This window comes from Lonchura striata, chromosome 1, assembly GCF_046129695.1.
Source record: "Lonchura striata isolate bLonStr1 chromosome 1, bLonStr1.mat, whole genome shotgun sequence".
Taxonomy (NCBI): Eukaryota; Metazoa; Chordata; class Aves; order Passeriformes; family Estrildidae; genus Lonchura; species Lonchura striata.
The window spans coordinates 84,863,149-84,887,040 of NC_134603.1; the positions used below are offsets into that span (position 1 = coordinate 84,863,149).

The 23,892-nt window shown below is 36.3% G+C and overlaps 1 protein-coding gene across 3 annotated transcripts in view; it reads right to left on the reverse strand.

The window, feature by feature from the left end:
• The window catches only part of CTDP1 (CTD phosphatase subunit 1), a 95,746-nt gene that overhangs the window by 6,587 nt on the left and 65,267 nt on the right, over positions 1-23,892 (reverse strand). For 2 of the 3 annotated variants that reach the window (XR_002467572.3, XR_004147804.2), the window contains one exon: positions 21,703-21,787. Coding sequence is in view for 1 of the 3 variants with exons in the window: in XM_021553400.2 (XP_021409075.1) it covers positions 21,609-21,787 (179 nt within the window). In the remaining 2 variants the exon portion in view is untranslated. Of the gene's footprint in view, positions 1-21,608; positions 21,788-23,892 lie in introns of those variants that run through there. The other variant, XM_021553400.2, reaches the window with a different exon arrangement.

Below are 23,892 nucleotides of genomic sequence, written 5' to 3' on the forward strand. Positions count from 1 at the left end.
GCTTTAAAATTTAGTGTGCAATTCCAATGGTGAAAAACTATTCTGGAAACTGAAAACATCCTACAACAGCTTTATAGGTAGTTCTCTGAACTAAACACTTAATGTATATTTAAATTTAGAGTATTTTAAGTCAGGAAGTCATGGAAAATTTAAAATAACACACTGTAGTAATTTCTGGATTTAACAAGGATAGTTGGTAAATTTTGCTAAAATTGTCCCATTGATGGACCTGTGTTTTCTTAATATTCAGATCAAGAAGAAAGTTTAATAACAAGAAAATCACCTCAACAGTGGTTTCTTAACAATATTGTTTTCTTTAAGAAAATTGTGATTTCTTAATAGTTAAACACTGGGATATTCCAAAACCAAAGAGTGTAGCAATAAAACTTTAAAATTAAATGCTGTGTGATATTCTCTGCACTGAACTTATTTAGATGCAGGTAACAATTAAATTGGGTAATGTCAAACTGAAAAGTTGATCCTACAATTTTGCTTTTGTAATTAAATCTCAGAAACAGAAACTGTGTCCCTAAAATACTACTTGTTATTAACCTCAAGTTGTTTAAAAATAATCCATGTAGTTATAAGACATATATAACATGCAATATAAAAAATTATTTCTATTTAAAAGGTGAAGATGATAGTGGAAGTTTTATATCAGACAACAAATAATCTTGTCATTGACATATAGAAGACAGCAGAAAATTAAATATACTTTTCACTATGTGGAATGCCAGACTGTTACCTGACACTTTAATACAGGAAAATGTACAGATGCACTCTAGCATATCCCTTCTAAATCCTACTTGAAAGCTAAACCAGGCCTTGGTTGTTTGCATCTATTCTCTTTCCAGCTTCTTCTAGTTTACAAATATTACTTATTCTGACAATAAAAGTTAGACAGTAGCTCTGTAGAAATTCTGGGTGACTCTGGGAGGTTGTAATACAGCTCAGAAGTGAGCAAAGAAAGTTTCAAGCCTTCCCAGCACCTGACTGGGCATTGTACAGCAACTCTACTGGGATTTGGTTTGAAAAAAGTCTTTTGAAAATGGACTAATTCCTCAAACTAATTTCTGTTATAGGATGGCAATAGTCTCAGATAATGACAAAGAGTAATGTCCTCCTTAGAGATCGAAATATGAGTCATTGCTTTAAAGAATGGTTGTACGCAATAAAAAATTAAAATGAAAAGTGGGCAAAAAACCTAGGATGTATGAGCAATTTAGAAAATTCAAAACCATACATCCAAACAAGAAACTGGAAAAGAAAAAAGTCAAACTGCCTTCATTTTTCTCACAGAAGCACAATGTGTATGTGGAGATATCCACATGCCAATATAATGGAGAACCAACTCCAGTTTGAAGACCCCCAACACTGCAGAGTAACGCTTGAAATCCTGATTGGATTTGCCAGCATCACTTACAAGCACTAAGAATACCCTTCAACATGCATTATTTGGCTTCTTAAATTGTTAAGATGAAATTTAGCTGATAACACACTGACTGTGCTAATCAAGGAGGTTGGAATTAGATTTAGTATATGGTGGCTTTTTAAATAAGATACCCATAGATTATAGGTTATGGACTACAGCAAGTTATAGTGAAAGATGATTTTGTCAAAGCCTTCAACTGTGATTTTTACTAACTCTTCTCTTTGTCCTTGTTTTCAATAAAAAATTGAGATTAAATTGCAAATACTAAATCAAACATCCTTCTAGGATGTTCATGCACTATTTTGCTTGCAAGAATATTAATTTAAAACATCTCTGCTTCATCACAAAATATTGAAAATAAGATAAAATACATCACTGACTCTATATGGATACTGGTAGTACTGTCATCGCCACTGAGGCACAAAAAACAGACTTCAAATTCCTTTAAAATGTGTTCTGTGGGCCAAAATACATATCCCCTTTCCACACATGTATATTCTTTCACGAAATTCACTAGGTCACTCCTGCCAAAATAAGTCAGATCTTCATCCTCCTCACATTGCTATGTGATTTAACTGGATAATCCCCCAGTTTATTGACTGTGCTGCCTGCCTCACAGTCTGGTAAGCCAGTAGTCCAAAACCTCTGTAGTCAGCTTCCGGTGAGTATTTACAGCACAACAGTTGGGGAATTGGACATGTTGTAAGGCTGTGGGTTACACCGTAATTCCTGGGACTGAGATTGCTCCATCTAGCAATGGGCTGCAAGATTTCTTCTCTGTATCATACAGCATCTTCCTGCAATATTATATTTTTCTACTACTTATTTCTTTATCCCAATGGCAAGACATGTTATCTTGGCACTCCTCACTTTTTCTTTCCTCAAATTCCTAGCCCTGACTACTTAGATTTTTCTTATTTATTTGTTGAAATTGTATGCAATAAGTATTTTTTCATGCATTAAAACAGGTTTTGGAAGACTTCTGGAGGCACAGCTACATTACAACACAAAGATACAGAGAACTCGAAAATAATTTATCAGCATTAAAAGGTCAACACTTGACTTCAGACAGTCCATTTTACTATAGGATGTTTTTAGAAAAGCTAGTAAGTTACAAAATGAAATTACATCAAGGCAGAAAGTCACTTCTCCGTAAAAGAAATCTCCAAAAATTTGTTAGACATTTGGTCTAGAAACTGCTAGGCTTCCATGAGAAACAGAGCAAAGTAGTGTCAAGCCGTGGTTTACAAATAAGAAAAATCTGAATTAAGGGTGTAAGAGTATCTGCCAGAACAACTTGACTTTTACATCAGTTTTATAAGGTTAGCATAAATGATATATGCAGCATAAAAATACATGCAATACATTTGAAACAGAATGCTAGCCATTTTTCTTTTATTGAGCAATTTCAACAAACTCCCTAAAAAGTGGGTCGGCATTCATTAATTTTGATCTCTACAATACTGGGTCAGTGAGCATCACCAATTCAAAGGCATGTACCAACCCCCAGCCTATGTGCCAAATGGAATCAGACTGCTGAGAATTTCCCGTACCTGTTGTTTTCACACCAGCTACGATGTGACAAACTACTCAGTGCAGCAGATCGCACCTCTTCTGGCTCACTGTCTTGGTCCCCTATGCAGTCTGATCTATGATTTTTTTCTGTCGATATTTCTGGAATAAATCTGAATTAGCCAAGGCAATGTATACTGTATCTGTACTTTCTGGTGCAAAGCTACAATTTTTTTATGATGGTGCTGTCCAAAACCTAGATTCAAAGTATTATTCAGCTGTAGTCTCGTCCATACCACTAATGCAGAGGCATCTGAAGGAAAACCAGCTCATTATCTTTTATCAGTCCGCCGGAAAAGGCAGCTACTGGGCCTGTGTCGTGGAGAATTCATTTTCTTTCCACTAGTGTGATGTTTTGAATTCAGTGTGAGACTGATATTGATAACACACTGATGGGCCAGCTGTTGCTCAGCAGTGCTTACCCTGAGCCAGGAGCTTTTCAGGTTCCTGTGCTCTGCCAGTGAGGAGCTGCACAAGGACCTGGGAGGGAGCATGGCCAGGACAGCTGACCCAAACTGGCCAAAGGGGTATTCCGGACCACAGAATGTCATGTCCAGCACATAAACTGGGGGTTATTGGACAGAAGGGACTGATTGCTGCTGAGGGAGAAGCAGCAAGGTGGTAAGCAGTTGTACTGTGCATCACTTGTTTCCTTTAGAGAAATTAAACCTACTTCCTCATTAAATTACTGTGATGCTGTTAGAATATTTTATTTTGTTTCAATTATTAAACTGTTCTTATTTCAAGCCAAAGATTTACTTTTTTCCTGGTTCTCTGCCACACAGGGCAGGGGGAAGTGAGTGAGTGGCTGTGTGGTTGTGTCTGGAGTTAAACCACAACAGCCTGGTCTTATCCATGTAGTGGTACTGGCCACCGGCTCTAATAAAATACAATTATCAACTTACCTGGATATATGGATGTGCACAAGAGGGAAATGTGAAAAGCTGTTTCTCTGGGTGCCAAATGACTAGATAAACAGAGAGCTTCAAACATGTAACAAAAACTGAGATTGTAAAAAGTTGTTCTCCTTCTAATTGCTATCTGAGAATGAGATAGCCAGACTAATGCAGAGACAGGAACAAGGTCTGAAATGCCAGGCAGAGGATGAGACACTTCTCTGTTTGATTTTAGGAATAAAGGCCCTTTATAGGCCCTCTCCTAGACTGCTGGAACACATGTCACAGCTGACCTCACTCAGATATCCCTGTTGTCTTCTCAACCTGCACAGGTGACCCTCAGGGATGAGGGGTAGTGCAGTCCTGGCAGAGAGGATAAGACCAGCCACATATCAAGACCTTGCAGGCTGTTCCGGCCCCACTGTTCAGATGCTCTTTATCCACCCTTGCTAACACCTGGGACACTAAAAACTTTCTGGTATTACCATTCAGTGGTCTGACAATGGTCAACATCAGCTGAGACACACCTTTTTTCTGTTAATCTGCAAGCTGTACAGGTTGTATACCTAGCAGGAACACATTTAACGAGATGTGGTTTGTCTGATGGGTTATTTCACTTCAACTGGCAAAACATATACTGTCATGTATTCAACTGTGTTTTCCAGTAAATATTTACTGGGATAGCTAAAGGTACATTCAAGCCCCAGTGGTAGTCTGAGAAACAACAAAAGGACGCTTTGAACAGGAGACGTTTCCCTCAGCAAACAGGGACATCTTCTGTGCAATGCAGTGGCAATATGCTTAGGTCACACAGTAAAGGACACATTTGCTGCTTTGACATCTACTGTGGTGTGGGGAATTAAAACACACCTATTCTGCTTTTCACATGCATGGCTGACAACAACACAGGCACAGATCTCCACAACTGGCTTGATACAGATACAACAATCTTTGAATCGAGTTGAAGATTTCTAAAATATCTAACTTAGTTTCTTCCATTGGGAAGAACAATTAGGAGTGATTAATAAACTACTTGGAAATGTGAATATCTACCCATTTTGATTCCTAGATTTACCTCCCCTTCCATTAAGAAGCAGTACTGCTTCTCTTCTACCAACATTTTTAGCAAATGCTTCAAGCTGGCATTTTAATTGAAGAAACACACTGCTGTTGAGCAGCCATTAAAGACTTGCAGTGATCAAAATTAATGCACATTAGTTATTATGTGGAATTTAAAGTATTTTTAGAATTCATTAGGGAAACTAGAGCTGTTTTTCTTGATCAGAACAATGCTGCCTTACAGTTTCCTGCTAATGTCCTAGGTCTCAACACAGTGAAGAATTAAAAACCCTCACTGACAGATCTTAATGTACTTCTTGATTTTCTTATTCTCAAGAGATATTTAGATAGCCACATATCATAAATCGTTTAAGAGCTCATAAATTGCAGTGAAGAATTTGGCTTGACTAAAGGAAAAAAATGCTGTCTAAATTACCTGAGGGGTAACCCCCTGCTATTCTTCAGTTCCCAGTGCAGCTCTTGCACCAACACACAAACCAAAGCAGTATGTTATGGGCTTGCCTCACCCTGAACTTTTGCTTTGCATCTTTCTTATCGCACACCATTAGCCACAGATGCAGAACAACATTAATATCTACAGACTGCTGGAAGGGGTTGGTAGTGCTGGGGGAACTGTTATGTGAGTGAAAGCAGGATACTGGAACCTGGTGTAGTTAATTACTCCTGTGCAGGAAGAGAAATACATCCAAAACAATCTGATGCTAGAGCTTCTTACTGGAACTCTGATTTTGTCAAAGAAAGGAACTGTTCCCTCTGTGGGTCACAGGTCCTCTGAAGTTGAAGACAGAATGAAATAGTTTTCCTACTCCTCCCTTTGTGAGTGAAAACTAGCAGCTCAGGTTTTTAAATTCACTCAGGGCTCGAGTTCTTTCCCTCTCACCTTGGCAATCACATGAACCAAGATGGGGCTGCTCATTCTTCAAGGTGACAGAGCATTAAGCAGATCAAGTCAGTAACTTCTAAATTATTTTCCCACTATCCTGATTTCTTGCAGGCTTCATTTATTCAAGTATAAATTGTACTTCTGGCATTATTTTGGATCTAGGAATACCTAAATGAAATATTTCACACAACAGCATCTCTCCCAGCTGGGCTAGAGGAACCAGTATCAGGTAACTGCCCTCTGTGTGTTGTTCTGAAAACTGTTCACTCCCCACAACCTAGAAGCTCAAGGGGAAGCATTACATTAGCAAGAGTTCTCCTTGTCTGGAAGCTTCTCGTACGGGGTCAGACAGCTCCTAGTACCCCGGGTTAGGGTTAGACTGGAATCTCATCAACATAAGTTCTCTTCCTTCTTCACCACAACCTAACTGCTGTAGGCTCCCAGGACTTGCTCAGAGTTATTCTGACTCCCAGGTAGTTAATCCATGCACTTTCTTTTAACTTTGATTTCAGCAATGTGGATTTTACAGATCTCTTAACGGTGATATACTAATTAAAGCAACACTCATTCTTGATCCTGAGACAAACTCATCACTACTGCACAAGCACAAGAAAAACACAGCTAGATGAAAAGACAATCATATTGACCTATTTTCTTCTCACTAGTCTCTGCTAAGCTAAACCAAGGCTTAAGATCACTGCTTAAGTCTAGGTTTAGGGTCCTGGAAGGGTGCCAGGGTGATCCCTGCCACATTTGGCCTCTTCTCCAAGCTGAAGTGCCATTTTTCATTGTTTTGTATTTTCTTCTTCAGCTGGCCTCACAGTTAAGCACGAATCCTCTGCTAGAAAGCATGTCTCTTTTCTCTGTTCTTTCTCTCTGATTATGTGGATGCCTCTCATAATTTTTTAGCTCTCACTCTTCCCAAAATGATTGTAACAAATGATTTCTGAAGTCTGCTTGTACAAAAATGCAGCTCTTGTAGACTGGTGCTTCTTGCAGATATATTATAGAAAATTATTTCCCCTCAGGCTAGTCACTTCATTGTCTCAGGATGGAAGCTATTAGTTAATGGCTCTGCAGTGATAAAAGGCAATGACTGCAGAAAACTTCTACTTCAAATACATTGAGATATTACTGAGAAATCAATCTCATTATTCACTCAGAACTTTTAAGTTATAGACAGAGTTACTGAATCATTATAGACAGCAAAAGTTAGAACAAAGAAATGTAAGAATAACAGCAATTCCTGTACATACTTTAGCATTTATTAGCACATTTAAGGAAAACAGAGCAAATACTCTCCTGCTTGATGACCTATAATTCCAAACTTTTGCCCCTAGAAAAAATGGCTATTTAAATTTCCCAGTTCATTTTACAGATATCAGCACCGTCTATTGAAAAACACAAGTGAAACCTATTTAATCCTGAAGTGAATTGAGAAAAATAAGGATATATTTTAACAGCACTTTCCTATGTCTTGTAACATACTACGAACATAGCGACTTAATTGCTTGTGTATCCTTCCCCTGAAGTACCAGTACCAGAACTGTTAGAACTTAACGTCATGTAGACTTGCACAGTTAATCTACATAGCATTGAAACTACATAGCATTGAACTCATGACCAAAAAATGGTATTGATAACTTAGTCTATAGAAAATTTGATCAAAAACATACTAATACAAATAGCTTTCAAATCTAATACTGAAAGCAGTATAAGAGAACTTTATGTTATTTTTCACTTTTCCAAAGACACTTATTTTCCTGGTATCAGTTGCATAATTGCTATATTAACTAACAGGTATAATCATAGAATCAGTGTAAGCCAAGTAATAACTGCACACACAGACACTGAATAATATTATATTGTTGCACCTGAACAACTTCTGGGTATTTTCACAGTTATACAGTAAAAGAAGCTAAAGGCAGATGTTCACTCTAACCTGTATTTCAAAGCATTTTCAAGCTTCCCATCTAATGTGGTCTAACACAAGCACAAGGATTATAACCCACCACTTTGTGAGAAAAGTAGTCTTGTGCAGTGTGGATGTTTTTTGGCAATTTACATATTGTGGAGGCAAACATGCAGATACCACAGAATTATGTTAAAGTATCTTGCACAAGTTCAAAGCACCACTGTTCAGCTTTTTGGTGAACAATGAAAAAAAAAATCTTTTTAGAACTATTGTAACAACTTACATTATTCTTAACATAAAGCTTTATAGATTTAGGTGACAGTTTAAGTGGTGAACACCTCACTCATACCACCACAAATGCTGAAGAAACTTGCCAAAAGAAGCAACATCATATCCACAGACAAAAGCTTTGGAAAAGATCTCTTATAACAAGAAAAGAGGATTAAAAATTCAGCTGCTGTTTATATTTGATAGGCTTGATGTGAAAAAAACCCTATATTCTGTGGATATAAATGTTACTGAGAAACAATTTATTCAAGTTATTTAGGAACACTGTCCAAGAAAAGTAGCTCAGATATTCTTTCCAAAAAAGACTCATCCTAGGAGAAATCAGCGAAAGTCATTCAGTATGACTAAACTTCAGCTATAGCACTTGCTTTGTAAGACTTACGAAAAGAAACCAGGTATTTGTGATAATATTGCTGTTTACGAGGACAAGATCAGCACCAATGACCAGGCAACAAGTCAGCAGCACACTGGATGTACTCCATTCTGCTGCTGCAGATGTGAGCAGAGCTCCCTTAGGACAGCTGACATAGGCATAATAGGCATACCGACAACTCTGGTCATTTTAGGATTGCGGGAAAGACCCAGCTATACTTTAAAGAGACACCTTGTGATCAACCCAGGCTCTCACAGTGCACATTCATTCTGTGCTAAGATTGGCTTGGTTGGACCTGAGAACTTTTAGACTGTGCAGTGCACTTTCTAAAAGCTTTTAGAAGAATAAGAATCTCCATTTTAAAAAAGATAAAAAAAAAAAAACCCTGTGACGGAAACTTAGCAGCTTGACACTTCGAGCAAATATGCACAAGCTGTGCATTTGCTCCTTGTAGGAAACATAGAGAAATACAAGACCAAGACTGAAGTCTCATGATCGAAATGTGAACCAGCACTTTGGTTAATTTTAGCTGCAGTTAATAGTCTAGATGTGTGAAAGTTCACACTCTCAGTTCTCTCCTGTGATTTTTTTTTTCCTTATCAGTTAATGATCTGAGGCTTTCCTAAATGCCTGTTCCTCTTTAACAGATATTATATTAGACCTTCATAGTAACTCAAAGTATTTCTGAACGTGTCAGAAGCAGCAATGAAGTGAAAAATGTACTTCTGTGATTTTTTCCTGAAGCAATTTCTTATAGTTTTAATTTCCCTCACAGAATCATAAAATTTCTAAAGAAACCTAAGGCTACAGGCTGTCAACATTGTTGTTTAATCTTATAAATGTCACAATCAAGAATGAGAATAAAGAAAACTAAAGCAGTGCATGATTCCCAAATGGAGCTGCAAGCACAAAGCTTGCTTAGTCACACAGCAGACCTTTCTTAAATCTCCCAATTTTGATAATATTCATAATATTTTTCTAGAGCATTAGATAGGCACACAAAAATATATAACACTACATTCCAGATAAGCAAATGAAATATATTTTAGTAAGAATACATAGTTATTTTCCTACAAGATTCACTGATGAGTCTCTAGGGCAAAACTGCCCAAAACTGCAGAGATCTTTCCATTGCACACAGGCTTATCTCTCAGAACTGGTGCCTAAGTCTTGGGGAGAGTTGCCCATTTCCATCATCTTTTCATTTTTTATAAGTAACTGTCTAAGATAAAAAGAAGCTATGACTATTTATATAATTAAAAGCTGATCTCTTTAGATTAATGTATGTAACTTACAGTATGATACTATTGCTTTTAAAATGCTTTATCTTCAACACATATATAAGACAGCAATCACTTAAATTTTCTTCTTCTAGAGATTACAAATTGTATTTTTTTGCTAGTAGAACACACCTTTTTGTCTCTGCTGCCCAAGAAATGATGAGTTTCAGTATCTGTCTTATCATATTTTATGATCCTCAGATAGGAACAACAGTTGAGACATACATAAACATACACATATGCAGTAAGAATTTTGATTTCTAAAAGGAAGCCATCTGAAGGGTGTAATAGACTTGACAGTCTCCTTTTAAAATTGACATAGGGTTTCAGAAATATTAAGATCATTTAAAAGCTCTTATGTAATAGAAACTGATGACAACTTTCTGAAGCCTAAGGAAAAAAAGAAGAGAGATGATGTTGAAGAGAGTGATGAGAGAAGAGAGATGATGTTGAAGGGACTATAAAAGCCTCAGCCAGCCCATGGGAATTATTAATTCACATTTTTATTTATAGAAAGATACTATGGCATATTCATTTAGAAGAGTGGCTTCAGATAATGGGAAGCCTAACCAATTACAGAGCTGTAAAACACTACCAGGAGGAGTAACTGACAGAATATCTACAACAGACACTCCTGTACCTAAACTCTTAAGACATTCAAATAGTGTGATTCAGAAACTTCTCCTCCTCCAGTCTGGGAGCCACTCAAAGACATACCAAAAAGAAAATGCAGTCATCCCATTATCCTTGAAAGGGTTGCTATAAAGCATCACTTTAAAGCCCATATATTTTCCTTTATGAACAGTGAAGGAGGTTAAATCCATGAAGAGCTGAAAGGAGAACTTCACAAACACAGGCAATAGGAACAGCTTGAGGGGTTATTTTTTACTGTAAAAAGATTTAGCAGTGCTAAAACTCCACAGGAGGTGACAGCAACTATCAAAGGTGTTTTAATTGGTACCGTGAATGAAAACTTTTAAGGCTTGTAAAAGTTTATGTCACTTTTGTTAAGCTCTTTTGGAAGATGAGCCTTCCTACTGAGAAGAACATGGTATTTCTCCTTCTTTCTCCCATACTTTGATGCGATGTGTCAATAGTATCTAGAGAAAGCTATTTTTAGTTAGAACAGCTTTTAATAGCTAGCTTTGTATCAAGTATTTTTACAGAAAACTATTCTTACAAAAAATGTTCCTTAATTTTCACACCTGAACAAAACAGGGGCAACAAGACTTTGTGCAGAGGATCATTTCCCTCCCTTTCTTCCCAGCAAGATATACAAAGATCAGGTCAGTATCACAGGATAAGCTGGGTTACTCTTGACAACAGAAAACTCACGTTATTGGAGAATTATCAAGTGCAACATGAGCACATTGCAGGAGACTGCAAGCAAAATTTACACCCACTGACAGAAGCCAGGGCACTGCAAGGCCCAGATTTATGTACTGCAACTCCACATAATGATCCCAGATAGATGCAAAGGCAGTGGAAATAATGGAAAACACACTCAAAATAAGCCCTTTAGAGATAGCACACTGGAAGAATCCCATCCTTAGTTTTGGAGGGTTTGCAAGCTCAAAAGAAGCTGCTGGTCTGGAAGCTGTGGTGCTTGGAGATGCTGGACCTGAATTTATATAAGCTCAACTCCAGCATTTCAGTGTCCATTAGTACGTATGCAGCTCTTAGTTACATTGCTGAGATATTTCCACTCCTTCAGCACACAGTATGGCCTCAAGCCTTTGTCACAGCACTGCAGAGCAGCTGTTCTCCCTTGCTTCTCTGTTGCTTGGGATCAGCACTGTGCAGTGCTGTGACAGAAACTCCTTTGAGAAAGTTATAGTGCCTCCACCACCATACCACTATAACACAGAGATGAGCAGACATGCTATAATGACATCTACTTTTCCCATCATTTTTGTTCTATGTTGCCTCTAACCTAATCCATTGCTTTCCAGGTGTTTTACATACTGATGCGTTAGCTCTCAGAGAAAAATGGGCTATAGCCGAATAAACCCAGTCTATACATAATAAAGACAAGATATTAAGTGATCTATCTCTGCAAAGCTATTGAAAATTTGAATTCCTTCCCCCTGGACAACTGATGACACCAGAAAACAGTGGGAAAACCAGAAAATAAGAACAGATTTCTGTGGCTGGAAGAGTTTCCAGAATGTCATCAGTCTCATGAATTTGTGAAGAGGGTTCCTTGCAAAATTCTGCAAAAGGAAAAACTTCTCAGGGGATAGTCAAGGTTTCTGGAAAAACCCTAGAAAGTTGTAGAATCCCAGAGGCTTGCTTTCTACAACTTCCTTCAGTTAATCTGAATGTATTTTGTGCCTACATCTCTGCAAGTGGATAAAACACAATTTCAAGCAAGAACAAACCACATGACCATTGAAAACACTGAGATTATGGTAGTTCATGACTAAAACTCTACTGAGAACAGAGTCAACACATGAATCACATACAAGTTTCTTATTTTCTCAATGCAGCATCAGTTCACGTATCTAAAGCTGAAGATGCCAAGGGCCTATTAGTCTTTTCTTTGAGTATGTAAGAAATGTTTTTACACATTACAGATAATCAAGCTGTTGGACTGCTTGCTTTCCTAGGTAAGCGTCCTAAGCAGAAGAAAGGACTTGTCACTTCTAAGTCTTGCAGGTTGCAAATGCAATTTGCATACATAGCCAAGAAGACTTTCCAATATAAATTGTAAATTTTCAGTGTAACTGGATGACAGTAGAGTGTTACAGAACAACATTATAGGAGTAAAGCTAACTGTAAAATTGCAGAGAAGACTTCTCTGAAAAAAACAGGAGGCAAACTTTCCCCTACATACTGAATATTCAGATTCCTTTTCTCAAGTATTTTTCTTAGTCTTTTTGACAACTGGATGCACTTTGTTTACCAACAAGACTAATCAGCTGCTGGAAACACAACTGTAATTTAGTCTGCAACTTAACTGAAGTTGTAGTAGGTATATTTTCAGTAACAGCTTGAAACTTCAGGCCATTAAAATACTTAACAAGCTTGAAGATATGAATGACTCATTTACTTAAGTGCTTTCATAAAGAAACTGAGCCATGCATTCATTTGCTTATACAGCTGTTTTTACCATTTATCAGTGTCACGCTTATAATTTAAGTAATTTAACCACTTGAAATTTTAACATAGTGTATTGCAATGTCCCAACATTTAAATGATCAAGAAATAACTACAAAATTGTGTTTACACTCTAGATATATGAATATCAAGAGATAAAAAAAGAAATCCAACTCTGTAAATGTATAGAAGTTTAAACAAGAGTTATTCCAGTAACTTTTTAACTACTGTCCTATTAACAACTGTATGCATCCAGACAATACATCTGGCATTTGTGTACGCGAGCCTTGCAGCTGATTAAGGCACAAATAGGGTTTTACTCTGGACAACCTCTCAGCTCATTCACTGGATTGAAGGTGCATTAGTGGTTGGCTCACAGCAAGCTCTTGGAGTGAAACCCCAGCTTACACTGACCTAAAGGCAATGAAGAACCCTGAGATCCCTTTGGGAGCCACACCAAAACATTGCTTCAAAGACACACTCATCACCTAGGCTAAAAGCACTGCAGGAGATACAACCTCCAAGGACCAAAGGCACCCTTCACTGCTACCATTTGCTTCTCAGCTCAGTGCTACTTACTTTGTACATAGAAACGCCTTCATTTCTCACAACTGCTTTCAAACATTTGCCACTAAATGTCCTATAGTTTCCTCTCTGATTAACCTCTGAGGAAATCTGAAATAAATAACATATTCGTTTATTTTATGCTTTTGCTAATTGTTTTCTGAACAGCTAGAGTTGTTCAAACTATACTTGATGATTTATAAGTTTTTAGATTTGTCCACATGAATTTTTCTATATGAGATCATAAAGCTTAATTCATTTAAATGAAGAATAAAATAAAAAGCTTCCCTACCACAGAGGAAAACTAAACACAAAATCTAAAAGTGAAGGACACACAGACCAGATGTGGAAGTTTAAGATATTAATAAAAAAATAATTTCTTATAAAAAATGTAACAAATTCATATAGATTTTATCTCAAAAAACTCCCATGGGAACAGTCCACTCTATCAGATAGCACAGAATATCAAATGAAGAAGAAAAATATTTTTCACTAACTCTGAGAGTTTTTTTACTTGTATTTGAGAATTCCATTCAATTTTTCTAAAAAGTAGTCCCAACCTCCCTTACTAACAGTGTTCCCTCTTGTGGCAGATTTCCCAGATACCCTTTTATTTAAAGAAATTAATTATTTTTCTTTGTTTTTAAACAGAAATGTAATATTCCCCTAAACTATCAATTTAGTTAAGCATGTCAGACATTTTTGTCCTCTTTGCTATCAAATAAAATAGTGTATTGAAAATAGCACCACACATTTATATTCCTTAGAGCACACCTACCTGCCAGTAACTTCCAGCATCTTTTTCTACCCTACTGTGCATTTACAAGGGTGTAGAACATCCCTCTGCATCTTCACCTTCTCCTGACACCAATGCACACAAAACCATGAAATAACTCTCATACAAGCATTTTTCAAACCAATTATTTCTATATGATTTAGTCTTCCAGGCTTAACATGCCATACATACACCTCATAACTTTGGAGTAGGAGGAAAAAACACAAGCCCTGGTTTTACAGGGCATTCATTATAGCAGAATGTAAGTAAATTTAATATTGAGAAAAAACTTTAAAATCACATTTTTAGCGTAGAAAAACCTACAGAGACCTTTCCATTAGTAAAGGCTTCCTAGCAAGCAGAGCAAATTTTGTATAATCCTTGCATGGCAATGGAATTTTGAATCCTTTGTGAAAAGCTATTTAAGAAGCATACAACAACATGCATCTGAGCAAACTCCTGTAATGCATCCAACAAAGACACATTATCCATGTCAGACACAGTAAATGAGTAGAATACTACTGTCATTTTGCAAATGCCATTATTTCAAATATTGTGTATAGAAGAGTTGGATGCTTCAGTCTTAAATTCAAAAAGACTGAAATGTTAAGGAAAGACAATCAGTGCAGTAGCTTTGAAACAGAATGGAACATATTTAAAACCTTAAATGACCTGAAATGTAGACCTAAAGAGAGAATCCCTTGTGACTTTGACCAAGTCTGTGTCTTCCTTGTACTCTGTTCTGCTCACAGAAGAAAAAACCTCCAGAACGAAAGCAGACTTTAAACAGAAGTGAACAATACTCTATAAATAGCTGAAGGCTGAATAATGTCTGACCAGCTGGAAGGTACCTAAGGAGTTAGGGATCCTTCATACTATTAACCCTGTTCAATGGGCCTGGCAAACCTCACTGGAGAGCAAATGTTAAGAGCCAAATAAACTGTTTCATAGCTGTTTTAGAAGGTAGGTATCTCCCCAGTGGAAAAACACTGGCATTTTAAGCTCAAAAAGAAAGTAGAATTCTGCATTCCCTCTCCACAGCAAGCACTCTTTTCCCCTCACTTGACTAAGTGACTTGTCCACAACAATTCTGCTCTTGAATAGAAGATGGCTGTTAACTTCTCATATAAGGATACAATGAAGAGCAGCAAGTGGCCAGCACAGTGACTTGCTTTTTGAGCCACAAGTAACAAACAGGCCTCACAGTTCTTCTGGTTGCTGCAGACATAAAAAGTAGTTTCCCTCTTAAAAAATTATTTCAACATGGTGGAAAAAACCCAACTCTTTGCCCTGCCCTTTGCTCTGAGAAATCACACAGACAAGCACTGCCTGCAGCTGACAGCTTTCTCATGCTGAAGTCATGCTGGATCCCCCAGCCCACTCTAACAAGAAGAAAAAAAAAGCAAGCAGTTTCTCTTATCAGAGAGCTTAAAAACTATACTCTGCAATAGTTTTAAATTAACTACAGAGTAACTCAGAATTTTATAAGTAAACCTAATGATGCTTAACCTCATTAGTGAGAAGAAAAATCTTTGTCTTCTAGTGGCAATGTTACAGGACTTGCACTATCATAGCTATCAGAATGCTTGTGTTCTCTTTTGTAAAAGTCTTCAAATACTCCTTCAAAAGAAAGACTATCCTATCTATCTATGTTACTTCACTTGCAAAGGAAAATATAATTATATTATATATTATATAATATTTGTGAGGCCAAAGTATAAGAGCGACGATTTTCAGAAGTGTGTTTACAGCCAAGTGATATGATTGGCATCTTTAATAAAAAAGGGATCTAAAGATAATATGGGTGATAAACAAAAACATGTTGGCATGTAGTTTGAATAGTAACATTTCCAGTTCCCAATTCTTCCTACTGCATTTTTAAATTTTCCACTGGTAATTACAAGATGTATCCAATATGATATTGGAACAGTTGAGTTTGTCAGTGACTTCTTTAGATATCTGCAATTACACTCTGATACTGAACTTTTCTGATTTAAAAATCCCTTAATTTTCTGGTTTCAGCCAAAGCTCCACAGATCAATGAGTAAACAGACATTCAGAATAACTCCCCAATACTTTACTGAAGGTTTATGAAAAAGATTGCTACAGGGAAGGAATCACTTAAGAGCTTGGACACTATTTCACATCAAACAAATCTACTTTTTGTGAAAAAAAGCTACTCAAATCAAACAAAACATGGCCTGTAACTACACTTTTCAAGCACAAATATCCTTGAAGCAGTTTACTCCAAAACCATCTTTTGTACTTTGTAACAAAGACAAGGACCAAGGGGTAGGATTTAACTTAACAGATGCAGAAAGTTCAAGTTGGCAAAACAACCTACCTACCTCTCCATTTTTCTCTGAGGAGAGTAGGGGGTAGAATGACTGGTTAGGAAATACAAATTAGGAAAGGTTAATTTTACCACAAGTATGTGAGACAAAGACAAAAAAAGCTGAGAATCAACCTAAACAGAACACGGAAAACAAAAGTACAACTGTCAAAAAAACAATGTCTTAATAACCTACAGAATGTGGTTAAAAGGGGATGGGAAGCACCTCAGTTGCCTAAAGCAACTCTAATGAAGCTTTGAAGGTAGTCACTAATCAGAGCTTAACCCTATCAGATAAAGATTACAGCTGAAGGACTCCTGGTTTTCAAGACATTAGGGCTGAGAAAGGCACACCCTTGATACATAAACTATCAACTGAGATCTAGCATTTGTTTCCATTCATTCAATCCTCTAGAACCTGAACCTACATTTTTCCACCTGGCAAACTAAAAGCAAGTTGATTCAATGTAGCAGAGGGTAGAGTACTTGGGACTATACACACTTGAAAAAAAAAAAAAAAAAAAAAAGAACTCTACCTCTGGACAAAAAAAAAAAAAAAAAATTAATTAAAATAGCTTCAAAAAGCTGTTACAGCTGTTATTACCTCAGTATTGATTTTCTCATGTGGAAATTTTGGGCAACAAGTGATCTTTCAAATAAAAACATTCCTATATGAAAACTTATTTTTAATATATAAGTACAGAAGCAAATTATGCTTTGCATGCCCAGAATCCTCTTCCATTTTAGAGTCTTTATCAAAATTCCTTCCAAACAGGAATGCCATTAAAATTTTGTAGAACAACTGGCTCATGTGAAAATAGCGAGATGTGCTGCCAACAGAAGCACTTCTTTAGAAGCTGATCCTGGATTTCAGTCTGGAGTTTTTCACCACTGCTTCTGGGAAAAAAAATCTCACTGAAACTGCAGTAATTTTTTAATTGCTTATGTGGGCTACATCAAAGAGTCTGTTTACTTCCAAACTGTTAGAAATATATGAGAACTCGGTTTGCAGTAACTATGTGGACAATTGTTATGCCAAGGAAAAAAATATACCAAAAGGAATCAAGAACAATTTCTACTTTGAAGGTTGAATGCAATCAATAGTTTTGGGAAAAATGAAGCTGGTGAAAGTTTCAGCTCTTAACACCTCAAAACATCCACCTGAACAGCGATTTAAACTTGTCACAAGAGTACTGTACAGACTTGAAACATGATGGCCAATCCAGGTGTTGTATTACCCCGTAAGTTAAGTTCTAAACCCAAGAAAAAAATACTTGTAAAAACCTTGCAAAATCAGTCAGAATGTAGTTATGTAAAAAAGTATTTATCATGTTGTCTTATTACCTAAAGGATGCTTTCTTCTTCCAGATGTTTAATTTAGAATGCTGAATTAGATTGAATTTACAGGAAATTAATAATGGGAGACAAATTCTGTCTGTTTTCTGTGAAATAGACTCAAAAATTGAAACTTTCTAACTGTAATAATCTATAAAATTGGAGCCATCACATCATCTATGTTGAATTTCCCTAACTTGCTTCACCTTAAGAGATGCATTTCCAGGGAAGCACCTTCCAACTGACAAATACCACCCATCAATGCAAATTCTTAAAGCAAATCAGTCTTTCCCATAGCTGGGAGAGGAGGTGGTTGCCTGTCAAGGATCTCTAATTTGCAGAGTTTAGGGGTTTTTTGAATAAGCTTTGAGGGAACAGTCTTTAAAATGAGACATGTTCCTCTGTAATCCATGGCCACTGACACAGCAAGCCCACAGCCAAAACCACAGTGCAGTTTCAAAAATGGACTGATCCACTAGTTCTGGCCAATTCCAGTAATGAACTCTGGTTCTTACTGAGGGAGTCTGAACAAGAGATTTTCAAAAGGACCTAACTATTACACATGGCAAAACTCTAATGAGTCCAGAAATGTAAGTAGTTTAGAATAACCATACACCACAAAATTCTGATTACAAGTTTGAAACAATTACGTGGGAGAAGCTCTACCAATAAGAGCAAAATGAATTTGAATTTTCTTCAGACAAACAACGTTTTCCAATGACCTGCAAACGCAAGCAATTGTTTACTTTAGGATTTGTTCACTGTGGACTCAAGGTTAAATGTTCTCTTGAACATCCAAGCACTGACCACATACAGAAAGTTTGATCCCTGTTCCTTTTGCAGTTAGACATCACTCAATGTCCCATTAAATAAAATCTATTCTAAGGAAAAGGAGATAATGAAATATTTAGTTCTTAAAATTAACTTCACAATATACATTTTTTTCTAGGGTGACCTTACACAGAAGCTCTTTAATAGATAGATTGCTTGATGATTATGTGAGCTATGCTAATGCAACAAATGATCCAGAAGGCAGGAAATTATGACTTTAAATCACCAGTATTTCTAAATTTATTCCTTCAGCTTTTCTATACTGTAAAAATCAAATCAACAGCATATTCACATCATCTAGAAAGGAATTTTGGAAGACTGTTCAGTGTAATAACATTACAACTTTACTAGTGAAACAATGCAATGAATTGCCTAGGTAAGGAAACAGAGGAACCATCATTCTTTGGAAAAATGGTTGGATTTCTACAATTATTTTGCCAGCCATATTAGAAATGTGCTGCTGGCTATTAAGGGTACTTTCAAGAAAACTTTGACCACATACCAGATAGTTCCTTAATATGTTTTGAATGGTTTGTCACTGAAATTGTTTCTGAAAAATATCCCAGACTGTAACAAATCTGAGTCTGACAGCTTGGGAAGCACTGAGCTGTAAACAAACTTAGGTCTCGAGAATCTCAAAGTAGAGTGTCTCAAGACTGTGAATAAATTTACAGTGACAATGAATATACTCATTCAATTGGGATAAAAGATATCACCAACAAAATTTTGCACCAGAGTTTGCAGCAGTCTTTTCTGTCAGTAAGAAAGAAAGGAAAACTATAATTTCTGTCTTCTAGAAGAGTGGATGTTGTAAGGAAGTACTATTATATTTGAAAGAAAACACTTAGAAATCAAAATACCACAGTTCCTTTTAAAACTCTAGTAAATGGGCACAGAAAAGATAGTTGTGGGATTTCTGAGGCACTGAGCTCAATTTTCATTGATTATGAATTAGCAATGGATCTAGGAGAAAGGCTGCACTTCCTCTCCAGTAGGAGCTATCAGTTTTCTCAAAGATTATTTTCTCCATACTTGAGAATTTCAGAAGTGGCACCAATCAAAGAAATGATCACAGTATTCTGCAAGTTTCAAGACTGAAGACTAACATTAAATATAAGAGCTAGATTTTTTTGTAAATGCTATGGTTTCAGTATCAGTAACTACTGAAAATGTGTAGAGGAGCTGCAGAAACCTATAGTCTCTGTAGGCCTCATCTCTAATAGGAATGAGCTGAGACAGATCATAGGAGAACTGGATCATATGTGGACTGTTTGTTGTTCATCTTCTGTTTTTCAGAGTCTGTTCTTATATTTCCCCTTTCATACACTATTTCTTTAGCACATACAACACTTACTGAACACGAAAACGTCAATTTAAAGCTTCAAACTTAAAATGTAATTGGATTGATGGGCTCCTTTCTTATCAAGCAGAATTTCCTGCCTAGTAGACACTGGGTCAGCATCTGAACCAGCAGTTTTTGAGTATGTTTTCTAACATGCCTACCAAGCTCAATCCTGAATACAATTTAGCAAACTGACTATGTCTATACAGTTTCTAACTGAAGAAGTATTGCCAAGCTGACTTAAAAACCTTCCTCTATACAGGATAAAATTTAATTACAAATGCACCTCCTCTATCTTTTTACAACATACTTTGGGAACAGTTATTTAGCAATATTCCTTAATGTGACTCTTTCTTCCTTTTGGTTTCCAGAAACTGGTATGTCTTCCATACAACGAAACATCACAATATTAGGATAACTTAACAGTGACATGCCACCATGCCTTGCTGCTTCAAGATGTGCTCTAAAACATTCATCATCTGCTTGCCTTTCTTCTTCCAAATTTAATTTGGGAGAAAATTTTTCTTCTATCCACTTGACACAAATCAAATTCTCATAACTTGGAGACTTTTTATTGAAGAAGGTCAATGATTAGAAATGCCCATGATAAACTAAAAGGCCGCACAAGCTTCCCTGTAGCTCTTTCTACAGTAAACCCAACACACAGCAACATTACTACCCCAATCAAAATCTCTTCATAAACATTTATATATTACATTCCATGTCAGTTTTTGCAGTTTCTCTCATACCTTCTTTGTGTGCTAGAACAAAGCTCAGAAAAATTAAAATAATCTTAGTCAGTTGCTTAAGACCTACTACTTATATTACCCTCATTAAGGAAAAAGTGTTACAGCCTAAAGTCTTATGGTTGGGAATTGAGTTTGGTTAGAGAGAAGAAAGGAACTATAACACACATCTGAATCATGTTTGCACTTTCAGCACCCTATAGTACAGGCTGATGACCCCTGCAATTCTAAATTAAAATCTTATATTGCTTACTCTAAATTGTTAAGCTTAAAAACTATTAACATGGTGCAATATATTTAACATGAGGACTTAGTTTATTAAGTTCTAGTATACTAGCAACTTGGCTGATAGTCATTATCCAACAGTCAATGCTGGGACAGTAAAATCAATTTTGAAGAAGAGACTAGCAAGTTTAAATTTTAAGTAGAAAAGCATCCCAACAATTTCATTGTTATGAATGACCAACATACAACTATCTGAAAAAGTTAGGACAAAAAAAGCTTAACTTTACAGACCATGCTTTATTTTACTTAAAGTAACAGAGAACATGCAGAGAAACTTAAAGTAACATGCAGAGAACATGGTTCTGTATCTGACACAGGACTGAGACAACCTTAAAAAAAGTGCAGTTCAATTGCTCTCAGTTCTTTCTGAACAGGTTCTCAATAAGACATTTACTAAGACCACTTCCTTAAATAAATCCCAAAACACTGCAGATAAGCATGACTTCACAGACTTAAAAGAAAAAGTTGCCTATATATAGTTTAACATCAGATGGCAAACACCAGATTGTAAGAAAGCATGCTGAATAGCACAAACACAATGAAACATCATTAACACTTCTTACATTTGAAAAAATAATACCTGGGTACACTGCCTGTTAAGCTTCTTTCACTTGATGACGACGATGATGATCCAGGTCTCTGATCCGACTTCCTCCCTAGAGTCTCTGTTGCACAAGTCTGAGGTTTTTCACCTTCCTCTTCTGTCTTTTTTTTTTCAGTATCACTTTCGTCACTGCCTTCTCCTAAGATGTCATCCACCTGCCAAAGAGTGGAGGAGTCAGTTTATCTTCCAGCAGACTACTCTATATTAATCTTTCATAATTATTGGATCACTCTTCAGTCATCATTAAGAATACGCTTCAAGTTACCTTGGACTTCTCTATCAAAATTTAAATTAAACCCCAATGTCTTCAACACAGCTTCTGTAAAAACTCTAGCAACATTTTATTCAAATAAAGTGTATTTATTCTATGCTTAGCTTAAGGTAGATATACACATACTCACATACATGACAGTCACACAAGAAATTATTATAAAAAGTGCTGTCTTCTGAAACTCAAGGAATAGATGATTTATACTGTTGTCACTTACTGGTGCATACTTTCTACTAGACACATTTTATATTACTATAACATATAGAATCACTTGGGCGAGTCACATTAAAATATCTAAGAATTCTTATATTTGCAGGTATTCCTTGGTACATATATAACTGTAAAGAAGTCAATTTCTAAATAATACAATATGAATTAAATAGAACATACAAACCGCATTTTAACTTGACTGCCTGATTGTGCTAATTAATAAGGAAAAATCTATCAAAAGGCTTATATATTTTGTTAAATAGTTGTTTGTCTCTACTTTTGAAAAGTTACCATAGGACTTGATAATCCTCCAAAAACCTATGAATTTGCTGTGACAGGTCTGGATCTGCTGAAATTATCACAAAAAGCAAATCATATTCATGAGCCACCCAAATGAGCTTCAAAAGATTATAACCTCTTTGAGTTAGCATTCAGCCTTCAGAAAGAGATGAAAACATAAGAATATAGGTGAAGATTCCCCCAGTCTCAATTTTTGTGACTGGCAGAAGACATGGAAGTAAGTGAGCATGTGTGAGCATTTCTCGACTGATATTTAAGAATTTTTCCTAGAAGTAGCTTATGTCAACATAAATTAAAATATGCTTCACTACTACTCTTTTTTCTCACTAATTCACACCAGTTTTATCAAGAAGAAAAATACCTGCATATGAAAATGGACTAAAAGGTTTCATGCTGTTTATTTGCTGCTTTTACACAAATAATCCCAAAAGCTAAAATAAAGCTGTAAGAAAGTCATTTATATCTGGCCATTCATAAATGCATCTTTAATTTCTTTGTTTAGCTCCTTAAAAAGAAGTGCAAACTAATTTAGCACATTTAAATCCAGATGGCAGTTTCAGGTAGAAACTGCAGGAATTGCTGGGCCTAATCAAATAATATTAGTCCAAAAATGCTTTTCCTGTGAGCAGAAGTTGTATGCATAGCAAATCACAATCATGGAATGCAATTAAGGGTCAGGGAGACTGAAAGCACTGCTAGACTTAAGCCAGTGGTGAAACAAGGATTAGAATGTGAAGTTCACAGGATGGGGATTTTTCTGTATGTACAGAACACAGTGAAAGTCTAAAGTGTTTCAAGCATTATAGTTTGGGATGGGATGGCAGGAAGACCCTGCCTGTACAGATTTGGTAGAAGGCACTCCAGGTACCCGACATGGCTAATATGTGACAGCACAGATCCAGAGCTCTAACAACTCCTCTCCTGCAAGTCTTTAAACATTTAAAATTAAAGTCCTTCATTCCAAAAGCAATACTCTTCCTGAAAGACTTATGTTTAAAACTATGTTCTCACTACAAAATATGTTCAGGTTCTCAAAAGAGGAAGTTAGGCTGATAGACATTCAGTATTACAGATGCCTCTGTCAAACTGAAGTTTGATAGTATTTTAAAATCTACTTTGTGTGAACAGTTTTGACAGACTAGCAGTCTAGTTGCTGCCATGTCTGTTTTTCTTTCATCCTATACGATAACATTATTTGAAGTCTGAAATGCCATTTAATATTAGAATTACTAGAATTAGTTGTACAGAAATATACGCCATTTCTTTGAAAGGCCATATAAAATGCATGTATAAATCACAGAAACAGATCAAATTTCAAATATCATTGCATATGAAAATGATGTGAGATGGTCCCTACAAACCTCTAAATAGAAAGGCACCCAAAACATGAATTCCTGCTTAATTATTGGCTAAATTGCAATTGTGCTGAAAAATGTAAGTATTAAATCTTAATCTTCCACAATTCTCAAAAGAAAAGGA